The sequence below is a fragment of the Anabrus simplex genome, chromosome 11 (genome assembly GCF_040414725.1).
Source record: "Anabrus simplex isolate iqAnaSimp1 chromosome 11, ASM4041472v1, whole genome shotgun sequence".
In the NCBI taxonomy this organism is placed as follows: Eukaryota; Metazoa; Arthropoda; class Insecta; order Orthoptera; family Tettigoniidae; genus Anabrus; species Anabrus simplex.
The window spans coordinates 8,349,730-8,362,359 of NC_090275.1; the positions used below are offsets into that span (position 1 = coordinate 8,349,730).

At 44.8% G+C, this 12,630-nt stretch overlaps 1 protein-coding gene across 1 annotated transcript in view; it reads right to left on the bottom strand.

The window, feature by feature from the left end:
* LOC136883488 (uncharacterized) overlaps positions 1-12,630 on the bottom strand; it is a 597,790-nt gene that overhangs the window by 68,776 nt on the left and 516,384 nt on the right. The window contains exon 5 of the mRNA XM_067155833.2: positions 1,010-1,264. Coding sequence (XP_067011934.1) covers positions 1,010-1,264 — 255 coding nt within the window. The remainder of the gene's footprint in view (positions 1-1,009; positions 1,265-12,630) is intronic.

Genomic DNA, 12,630 nt, shown 5'->3' on the forward strand with positions numbered 1-12,630 from the left:
GCGAACGATTAATCCACAGCGCACTGGTGCAACGTTTTGTTGCCAGATGAATTGATGCCTCTGTCATAAACAAGATTGTTGTCTAGGTTAATACTTTTTTGATCTAGCCTCAAAAATACGAACCATGCACGTCATCACTGTATCACCTCTGACACCAGAACACTTAATTTTTCTGACGATTCTGGTCAGAGTAAAACACACAATATCGCTTGTGTTTAATCCTCCGTTGTTGAAACACGCCTTGATAGGCTCTGTCGCTCTCTGGTGGCAGTTATTAAAGTGAGAATACGTCACAGCAGGTGTCAATTCAATGCTAACGTTACAACGGTGTAGCGACGAATGCGGTGCACTATATTATAGTGTGGGTTTACTCTCCATTACGAGGTTTGTGGTTAACAGCCGACCGAGCATCACGGATTCAAGAATGAACGTGCAAACGCTGTTGAAAATGAATAACTTACACAGCAGTAAGTGGACTGTTATATGATTATATCCGTGTCCGATCGAACTACACTTCAACTGCAGCAGCAGACATGGCTACATCACTGGCTTGCACGATATCCTGAACTATACAGAGATGTTCACGCCATGGGCAGATCATCAAATCTTGCACTGCACGCTGCACACAAATCCTCATGCGGTTCGAAGTCCTCTCTCTCTACACAGTCACTGTCGGGATGTTCTAGTAGCCTCTATGAACAACAACCTCTGAAAATATGTCGGTGGTGTTCACTTCAACCCTGCATACAAATAGGAATTAAACCTTAATGCCCGCAGCAGGGACTACCCTCGCTTGATTAGTAAAGGTTTTCATCTCGGAAATATTGACCTTACTTAAATGTTAATTTATAGATACATCTAACTAGTGCTCCTCCACGAGATATTAAGTATGCATACAGCAATTGTTTTGTTAAGCGGACACCTTTTATTCAAGCAACACAAAGGTCTAAAAGGAACATTATGGACCTCCTTGTTGGACCTCCTTGTCTTGTGCACGATTTGAACTTACTGTAACAGGTGTTCTGGCGGTGGCAGGGGTCACCTCAGTATTGATCTTCTTGCGGTGTCCAGCCAGCACTTTGATTACCGCGCTGTCCTCCAGTTCCGGCAGGGTGTGTGTGTCGGGGATGGCGGATCCAGATGGCACTGTGGTTGTCAAGGGGCTGTAGATGGTGACCAGGCCGTGCGGGTCCACCACCAACACCCTCACGGTAGACGGGGCGAGAGAGCCATCAGCAGGCAGGCGAGTGCCCAGTTCCACGGTCTGAAATAACAAAAAGCAAAAAAAACGACCTTTATTACTATTGGTCTCAAGCCTGGTAACTACCCTATACTATCCCACAAAAAGGTTAGCAACTGTTTAAGCACAACCGGCACAACATCTCCTAAATATGAAGCAATGTGTGTGTTGTGGGTGTAACCTCTCACCCTGCGGATGTGCACTGTTTTGAGGAACAAATTTAATGATGTGAATGAGGAGGATATGTGTTGACCAAGAAAGATAGTGGGGTAAGAAACAGAGTTGGAGAGCTTCCACTAGCCTGTTACACGTAGCCCTCAATTTCTCGGCCACTTCATGGTTTAAACAAGTCACCTAACGTAACACAGGTAAAAGATTCCTAGCACGAGGAAACGCAAGTCAATGGAACTTAGTCCGCCGCCCGTTTACATTGGGCAGTACAATGTCTGGGGGATTAGTAAATAACGCGCCTTCAAATCCGCTATCCTGTCTGAGTCTGTAGAACATTGCCACATACCGACAGTAATCGTCTTTCTCCGTACCTTCAGATACTACCCATATGAGGGGCTGCACAAGCTATTTGAGAATGTGAAAGTGATCGGAATCAAATTCTGAGAAACAAAGGTTATCAACACTAAACAAAAGTGAAGAGGGCTATGAAAAAGAAGCAGCTATACAGAAAGGAGTACTCCCCTCCCCTCCTTTTCTGCGGTTATGGAGAACAAGCTATAACGGAAATCAAAGAGGAATTTGGAAAACGAATCACAATTTAAGGAGATGAAATCACTCCGACATTCGCCGATGATACTGAGTCTGTAGAAATCTAGATTAATATAGCCACAATCTTGGAGTACAAGATAAAAATAAACAAACTGAAAGGAAGGTAATGTTATGTAGACGAAGTCAGGTGATGTAGGAGATATTAGCTAAGATAATGAAGTCTTAAAGGAAACAGATGAATATTCTTACACTAACTCAACGATAGTAGAAGTAAGGAGGGCATAAAATACAGACTGATCGATGCAATGAAGGCCTTTCTTAAAGAAAAAAAAATACCGAGCTCGATAGCTGGAGTCGCTTAAGTGCGGCCAGTATCCATTATTCGGGAGATAGTGGGTTCGAACCCCACTCTCGGCAGTCCTGAAGATGGTTTTCCGTGGTTTTCCATTTTCACACCAGGCAAATGCTGGGGCTGTACCTTAATACCACGGCCGCTTCCTTCCAATTCCTAGCCCTTTGCTGTCCCATCGTTGCCATAGGTGCGACGTAAAGCAACTTGCAAAATAAAGAAAAATTGCTTGCTTCAAACATTTTTTTTTAGAATTTGTTTTACGTCGCACCGAGACAGATAGATCTTATGGCGACGATAGGATAGGAAAGGGTTAGCCGTGGCCTTAATCAAGGTACAGTCTGGTGTGAAAATGGGAAACCATCTTAAGGGCTGCCAACAGTGGGGTTTGAACCCACTATCTCCCGGATCCAAGGTCACAGCTGCGCGCCCCTAACCATTGCTTCAAACAAATATGCATTTTAGAAATCCATATTTTTAATACCTTCTTCAAGAGCGTGGCGCTGTGTGGAAGTGAAACATGTACAATAATTAGCCTACTGCAGGAATGAGAAAAATAAAAACTTTTGAAATGTGGTGTTACTCAAGAATACTAAAGAATCGAGTCACAGGTGAAGGAATACGGTACTGTATCGAGTTGGTAGGACGATTTGGCGAAATTGAACCAGAAGAAGGGACAGATTGATAGGACATATCTTGACACATCCAGGACTTGCACACTTAGTTTCTGAGGGAAGTGGCTAGGACAAACTGTAGGATGCACTAATGACGTAGAAATTAAAAGGTTAGCACGGGAGACTACATGAAACCTGTTTATCGCCTGATAACGCTAACAACAGGAGCAACGACAGGGAATATCGGGTCGATCCAAGGGTGACCAAGTAAACGATCGCGTGGACTTCTCTTGAACGTGTTCGCTGCCTCTCGTATCAGATAGCTCAGGAGACTGGGTAAACCTCGTCCCTCTAACTATTTTTACGGGTTTCGAATCGGCCGATGTGCCAAATTTTGTTCGGCAGGGTTATCTTCAATTGCAGGCAGCAACTGAGGAAATCGTTCCTCCCCCTGTGAATGGGGGAAGTTCAATAAACCCATTGTACCCTCTGCCCGTCGTAAAAGGCGACTATAGAGTGCCAAGGGACGTCATTTTGGGAGCACGGGTTAGGGACCACGGGTCCCCTAGCTGAGTCTGGTATTGTGTTGGGCTCCTCGCCTTTGTCTTCCCTTGGCAACTCTAGTTCTTTTCCGACCCCAATAGTGTTAGCTTTGCGAGGCCCATTCTTGGAAGTGTCCGATCAGTGTTAATAGAGGATGGATGCCCACCACCACATAACGTTCCTAGCAGGGGCTAGCTGCAGAACGCCGCAATGCTATCGATAGTGCTAATCGATACTGTCTGCAAGCTACGATACTCGTCCAAATATGTAAACTATTTCCCCGTTTCAAGCAATAAATACTGCACGCCCGCCTTTTCCAGAAGGAAGCCGAGGTATGCAATAAATACTAATGTTATGGGGAATGCAGACAATAAATACATCTCACAGCAAGCTTCGAGGATTGTAGAAAACCTGCCGAGGCACATCCAGAGGCCAAGATCACCGAGCATTCGGAAGACAGTGGGATCAGACCTTGCTTTTACACCAGGCTTTAATTAAGGTTTCCTTCCCACTCCTAGCCCTTTCCTATCCCATCGAAGCCATAAGACCTATCTGTGTCGGTGCGACATAAAGCAAATTAAAAGAAAAAAAGAAGAACCTCCCATCTAGCCAGGCTGAGAAGCTCATAGGGTAGAGCCGAAGCTGGCGGGTTCGATCCTGGCTCAGGTCTGGAGGTTTATGAAACTGACTCGAATATGGCAGAGAACCTCGTCTCGGTACATTTACCAACACGCAACCAAACCCCCATAACACTATGCGCCCTGAGCGCAGTTCAGCCAGAAGGTCCGCAGATTACAGGGCGACGTGTGATCAGCGGGACGAATTATCTCGGCTCTGTAGACCGCGGTCGCGAGCTCACAGTCAGATAACTCCTGAACTGTTCTCACGTAGGCTGACTGCACCTTGAAACAGTTCCGTGATTTAGGTAAAATCCTTGACCTGGCTGGGAATAGAACCCGGGATCTCTTGGGAAGAGTACAGGCCAACTAACCCCACACCCCGGGGCCTAAGTAAAAATATTTCCCTGGTACGAAATTCTGACCCCACGGCGTCTTCGAAAATAGTAAATATTGTTAATGAAACGTATAATAATAATAATAATAATAATAATAATAATAATAATAATAATAATAATAAAGAAGCGCAAGCTGTAGACATTAAACAGTGGTTCTCGACCTTGGAGGACCATGGCCCGAACTCGTAAATACGCTTCCCTTTTCTTTAATGTTCATACCTACATGTAACTAGCGTAACTATTACTAAGTATTGCGTGATGTTAAAACGAACACAATGAATATGATCCGACATTTTTAAAGAAAAAATAAGCTCCAGTGTGGTATTGTTTCTTGGAGCCGGCATCACTTCTTAATTTATGCTAATTTTCATTGACATATTATCCCATTCTGACCATCAAAACATTATAACGCTAATCACTGTGCTAGAATAATGATGTTAGTTTGTAAAAGGATTCTTACTGTACTTCCCCATACAAGTATCGGAGGATCAGCGAAACACTACTCACATGCATTCATTTATGAATCTCAATTCTAAACACAATGATGAAAATCACTGTCCTTAAGAAGTCTCTACTATACAACATTCATTCGTAAAAATGCTTAGAGAAGTAACAAATTCCATAGAATATCTCGCGGTCCGGCGCTATATCCTGCACACGAGCCGTGTTCAGTAGTGTCGTAGTTTCGCGTAACTACCAGCTTCTCCATGTACGAGCCCAACGATTAAAAGGATTGACAATCTTTGTTGCAGTCATATTTTTCAAGAACGGATGCTGTTCTCGGAATGTGAAGCGTTATGTCGCCAGCACCACATTTCAAATCCCTCGATGCCATGTCTCTAATGCATAGGACATAACAGGGAAGACAAGGGTGTTGACAAGATTAGTTATTGAAGTGTTCCACAATGCATCATAGCAATTGGGGGGGGGGTTATAGTAACACCCACGGTATTCCCTGCCTGTCGTAAGACAGGCGAGGCCTCTCAACTTGGGAGCGTGGGTTGGTGACCATGGATCCGTTAGCGCCAGGCTTCTCACTTTCATCTGTTCTATCCGACCTCCCTTGGCCAACTCTTCCTCTTTTCCAATTCCGACGGTATTAGAGCATTCGAGCCCTAAGGCGTCTTTCACGTTCACGGCCTTCGTGGTCCTTGTCTTTCTTTGGCCGATGCCTTCATTTTTGAAGTGTCGGATCCCTTCCATTTTTTGTCTCTGATTAGTGTTAATAGAGGATGGTTGCCCAGTTGTACTTTCTTTTAAAACAATTATCACCACCACCAGCATGCGGCTACGTATCTCCGGCTCACAGTTACCGTTCATCACCTCGTATCTGCCGATGTGACCCGATTCATGTCAAGAACTTGTGGTTTTACAGGCAGTAGCGCTCTCTAACATAGTAGCTCTACAACTGCGCATCATAACGTCGACACCAGAGGAATTGTGCTCAATTTACAAAATATCTTCGGCCTAAATGGATCATAAAGTACGATAAACGCGTTCATCAGGTTAGAGGGAAATATAATAATAATGTTATTTGTTTTACGTCCCACTAACTACTTTTTGGTCTTCGGAGACGCCGAGGTGCCGGAATTTAGTCCGGAGTTCTTTTACGTGCCAGTAAATTTACCGACACAAGGCTGACGTATTTGAGCACCTTCAAATACCACCGGACTGAGCCAGGATCGAACCTGCCACGTTGGGGTCAGAAGGCCAGCGCCTTAACCGTCTGAGCCACTCAGCCCGGCGAGGGAAATATGAGGAACCGAGTAAATCCTAGAAGTGTGCAGCAGAACGTGCCAGAGAGTAACTCCAGATCCTCCCCCGTTCCTTCTGCGACTCTCGCCTCGCGAAATGAAAAATGCCTCCTTTTTCTGGATCGAAGAGGTTCCACTATTCACCTAGACTCACTACCACTGTGACATCTAATTCGACCTACGGGACGGCATTAAACACGTATTTAGTCATGTACATGATTTACTATAGGTTTGAAAGTGCAGTCTGCCCACGAAATGCTCCTACTGTATGTTTCTCGTATCGTAGATATGGTCCAGGGTAATCTTCCCTTCTCTCAGCACTTATCAGGCTGTATTTGTCATTTAAGAAGGAGTGACCGCTTTCCTACGTTTTATGAGGGTTAAGATTTCGCATGATTTCCCAGCTCCACCGACGGACGTGGTTTATTCGCGGGATCTTCAACATTCTGCGAAGACGTTACTGCCCACCCTTCGACACGGTAATTTAGTTTCCACGGTACCAGGCGAGCTGGCCGTGCAGCTGTGGGTTCGAACCCCACTGTCGGCAACCCTGAAGATGGTTTTCCGTGGTTTCCCATTTTCACACCAGGCAAATGCTGGGGCTGTACTTTAATTAAGGCCACGGCCACTTCCTCCCCACTCCTATTCCTTTCGTATCCCATCGTCGCCATAAGACCTGTCTGTGTCCGTACGACGTAAAGCAAGTTACACACACACACACACACACACACACACACACACACACACACACTTCTTATTCTGGTTTTAGTTTCTACATACGGATCCGGTTTGTGTTACGCAGCGTACTTGAATTGCGACACCATTTCAATGGTTTTTGCTTCCAATGTGATAACAGTCTTTGTCATTTTAAAATGACTCTCAAATACCGTGAGGTCAATGAAATGCCTTATGGGTATACATCCTTAGGGCAGGTCATTACGTGCATGTCGCCTTAATACAAATATCATTGCTGATAGCGAGATTATTGTCCTATGTGATCTAAGCTACTTTAGCCAGACACACAAAGCTCGGTTATAATCACAGCCACACAGGAATCTGTTTTAGCCGCCGCTCTCGATCTGAGCAATTTCATCTGGAGTTTGATAAAGTCTTCGGGTTTCTTCCTCGACCTCAGTTATCGATTACTCCCTCTCCTGGAATGTAGACGTAATTCCTTGCTTTATTCCATTTCGAATGAGCGATGGCCTCTATTACGCCGGTGATTGTTTCTTTTATCTCTGATCGTTCTCCCATAAACGACACAAATATTTGCAACACGAAACGATGAATTGTAGCTAGTTCAACCGTGCATAACCCGTTCACAGGCAAAGTAATAACGATAATCTGTAATAAACACCCAAATAAATATGTACACTAATACAGTGACATGCCAAAACGTCATGGGATAGGGGGTGTAGTATCTTGTAAACCCTGCTCTAGCTCGGCCAAGTCCAGCAGCTTGTCGTGGTATCGATTTCATTAGTGGAAGAAACACAGGTGGAGAGATTCTGACCCATACCGCTTGGACAACTACTTACAGCTTCCTAGTATTTGTAGATGCCGGGTCTTCAGTGTGAATGGACGTCGCTACCACTCGCCGATAGCGAGATAATTGTCCTGTGTGAACTAAGCTACTTTGGTCATCACATTAAAGTAAAAAGGCCAGACATACAACGTTCGGTTATAATCAGAGTCACACAGGAATCTGTTTGAGGCGCCGCTCGCGATATGAGCAATTTCATCAATAAATACTCGACAGGAGTCATATCAGACGAACAGGTTGGCTACAGCAGTCGTTAAAACACTCTAGAACGTTCCTTGAACCAAACGTGGACACCTTGGGCCTGATGGCATGGTGCACGATCCTGCTGGAATAGGCTGTGGTGCATTGTTAACAACTGGAGTAAATTGCTTTATGGGGCTTGCACCATATCTGAACCCCTACTGTCAGCTCGAAACTACTCACTGGACCAAGCTGCGCGCCCAGTCCTCAAGGTAGCAACGTCACGCGGTCAGCTGGTGTAGTGGTGCTCCCATATTCCGCTGACATTAAAGAACGCTGCACTGACGTGCTGGATATGCGTTCGGTACTTCCTGCATTGAATGTGAATATAACGCAGCTAATCGCCATCATTGAGCCACTGCAGGTGTTAATGTACTCCCGATACACGCGTGACAACGTTGATCGAGGAATGCTCGGCAATGGCATGTTCAATCCATCCGGCCCCGTTCGAAAGATGCCTTACCACGACCATTCACTGTCGAGATGTCAGATGATACCCGCTACACGCCACGGATTGTTACATTTAAATACAGTTATCCCAGGATTTTTGGCATGTTAGTGTATATACAAACATCGTTCATGTTTGTTACTTCCATCCTGATTCTCCCATTCGGTCTGAAAACCGACTGATGTAAAATAGGTTCGTCCAAGAACTCGCTTTCTTACCGCTGATCGCAACTGCGACCTCACTCCATTAGGTTTGCTGCACCTTCATTCAAAATATATTTTAAACAAAATACAGCAACAGCAAGACAATTTGTTAGCCGATCAGAACTCGACGATTACAGCTACGCCGCCAACAAGTACGGAGAGTTGAGCACTGTAACTGACAGGAAAGCGGGAGGGAACAGTACAGTCACTCTGATACTGAAACACCGCCACGCCTGATGAGGTCTAGCGAGTCAGTTTCAGGGTCTTCCCTTTCTTTTGTCTATAACCTCATTCTTCAAAAGGGTTGGACCCCCTCTGCTTTCTCTCTGATAAGTGTTGTTAGAGGTTGGTTGTACCTCTTCATAAAACAATCACCACCACCACCACGTTCATCCGCCCACTGAATTACGGCTTGAGTTAAGCGAAACCACGAATTACAAGCGACAATACTAACGGAGAAATAGCCGTGATTGTATATTCGCATGCGTCAGAATAAACCCGATACGGTTATCTGCTGCGAGTATATTTTGTTTTTATCAGCGTGATTTGTTGCCTTGTCGTCCATTTAATGAACAAGATATAACAGAAATAGATAATCGAAGGCTATAACAAGCACGAATTTTGCAAACTGCGATCAGACAGCTATACATCAAGCGAAGGGAAATTTTATAACTTCCGGAACCAAACATTTGACCTCCTCCGAGCCAACGTGGTCTTTCCATTTCTTTTGCTAATAAATGCATATAACTTCCGGAACCAAACATTTGACCTCCTCCGAGCCAACGTGGTCTTTCCATTTCTTTTGCTAATAAATGCATATAACTTCCGGAACCAAACATTTGACCTCCTCCGAGCTAACGTGGTCTTTCCATTTCTTTTGCTAATAAATGCATATAACTTCCGGAACCAAACATTTGACCTCCTCCGAGCCAACGTGGTCTTTCCATTTCTTTTGCTAATAAATGCATATAACTTCCGGAACCAAACATTTGACCTCCTCCGAGCCAACGTGGTCTTTCCATTTCTTTTGCTAATAAATGCATATAACTTCCGGAACCAAACATTTGACCTCCTCCGAGCTAACGTGGTCTTTCCATTTCTTTTGCTAATAAATGCATTCTTTAAAGGATTGTACCTCTTCGCCTGATTAGTTGTTAGACCTCTGAAAGCAATCTCCACCTGTCTGTTACAAGCAATAATGGGGAGACACAAAAATCGACGGCGGCCTCCACGATGAATCGTACAAGGCATGCTGAGGAGCGAGGAAGTTTGCCGTTGCTTTCCTCACTGGGTCAGAAAGTGCCATTGCGGCACCAACTTTCCAGACACACCAGCCGTGTTCTGAGTGTAAGTACCGTCACAGCCATAGGCTAAATGGGGCTGAGACTTTAGCGACTTTCGCTCTGGTCTGTGCCAAGACATAACAACACACACCTCCACCACATGTAATGGGAATACTTGGCAATGAAATCGGTCGAGAACAAGAGTAAACTGTTCCATGTCGAGTTTGGGGTTCCACAGTCACTCCGGTCTTAGACATTTTCAGTTATCTTACAACTGGGAATTGTCTCCTTTTACCTACAGTCACCAACAAGAGTCAAACATGTTGCTGGAACCGATATCATAATACCAGAATAGTAAATACAACGAAAAGGCGCACTTGTCAGTATCTTGGGCCCCAGTATCGAAAGACGCACTAACACATCGAAGGTCTTCGGTGTCAGAAGGGTGCGAGAGCGCTAGGAGTGGGAAGGAAGCGGCCGTGGCCTTAATTAAGGTACAGTCCCATCAATTGCGCGGTGTGAAAACGGGGAACCACGGAAAACCATCTGCAGGGCTCCCGACTGTGGGGTTCGAACTCTCTATTTCCCGGATGCAAGCTCACAGCTGCGCGAGTCTAACCCCAATACCACCTCGTTCGGCAATATGGAAAGAAAAACATTCGGTTTGTGACAAAACCAAAGAAATGAAGTAACCTCTTCAAAACAGTTTCCAACGAAGAGTAAGCGTGTTGGACCTCCACAGACCCTGAAGCACTTGAATGCGACGAGGCTTGGTCAGTATCAGATCGTTGAGGGAACTGTCCCACTCCTCGATGGCAGTATCTATTAGGACCTGAATCGTTGCTCTTTTAAGAAAGCTCCAGTTCCATGCCCGGGGAAGACTGCGGATCCCACGTCCCTCGAAGTATTCATTCACAGCTGATTTACGAAGAGGACGAGTGTTATCGATCTGTGGAGTAAACCCTTCTCCTACAGCTTCTGCAAAATAAATTACGATTATACTGCTGCGACCATGTTTCCTTGAATACGAACCAGTAGTGTAGGGCGGCCTGCCGAGAATAGTGCTGGTGACGTTCTACTGACAGGGATTCATTGCAACGTTCTCCTCCTGCGCAGACAATTGTCACCGATTCGCTCTTCATCAGTGAAGAACGTACAGGACTACAGTCTGATATGCGAACGCGAGCCACCCTGCGATGTCGAAGTGCTGAATACAATTCTCCAACATGCGCATAATTTGGATACTTGCAGTAGTTCCTGTGGCGTCTCGAAGCTCGTAGCGCGGAGTAGTAGTATTCCATGTACGGTGACTACGTGCAGATATACCTATATACTGTGGACGGCCCTCGCTATGTCTATCTGCAACTGAGTGGCTGTCTTGGAACATTTTTCACAATCTGAAGTCAACACTTCGATCCCAGGGAAGAACGCTGGCAATGCCAACTTCCCTCATGGTCCGTTCCTTCAAAGTGATTATTATGATGCGATTCTGTCACATACAGCGTATGACAAGGCATTTGAGTACACAATGCATAGAAGCAAGGCGCAATGACAAGCTTGTTTGGACGTCATTTCAGCACTAGTGTACTGGATTTGTTTACCAGTCGTGAGTCAATGCCCCTAGCTGTCAAGACGGCAGTGTTGCCATGATTAAACATTGGTGGTTAATCTCCAAATATCGTGAACTTTTTATTACTGTATTTAGGGACGGTTAAACAAAGGTCCAAAGTAAAGTTGTGGACCAAAACACAGAGACACAAAAATAGGCGTACTCATTTTCAGCAAATAAATAAATAAATAAATAAATAAATAAATAAATAAATAAATAAATAAATAAATAATGCATGAAATGAAGCCTCCATGGCTCAGACAGCAGCGCGTCGGCCTCTCACCGCTGGATACAGTGGTTCAAATCCCGGTCACTCCATGTGAGATTTGTGCTGGACAAAGCGGAGGCGGGACATGTTTTCCTCCGGGTGCTCCGGTTTTCCCTGCCATCTTTCATTCCAGCAATACTCTCCATTCTCATTTCATAGCATCTATCAGTCATTAATAAATCACTTTGGGAGTGGCACCCTATTGTGCTAATAGCCTATATCTGATTCATTCATTACATCCCTGACCCGATCAATGACTGGAAAACATTTCCATTTTCAATACATGAAATGAAACTGTACATGGGAGCGATATTTTTTATGGGTTCTTTCCGCCGTAACTAGGAAGCAGTTGCAGATTATTTAATGACATTTCCTATACATTTAGCGACATTGTTAAATGTTATCCAGTCCTTGTTCCGTTTCTCGACGGGGTCGGGTATAGAGTGAGATGAATCTTCGTAGCAAGTTTTAAGACAGGATGCCCTTCCTGACTACTCACCATCGGCAGCGTCACACGTTGTTAAACTACCATGCAGTGTGTCCGTATTATGCCGAGTCCTTCCACCTCCTTACCCATTTAATGAGGTTGGGATCCGACCTCATCCCTGTTTCCGTACCAAGAAACGGAACTAGGGTAGAACAAGTAACGTCTGACCTTGACCTCTGGCATTTTTCGAACGATTGTAGATAGAGAAAAAAACATCAATGAAAGTTTTTCCAAGGGCAATTGGTAGTGAAACCCGACACTTCATGAATCGATTTTAGACCATGGAAAGGCCTTTTAAGGGAAGTATTTCGAAT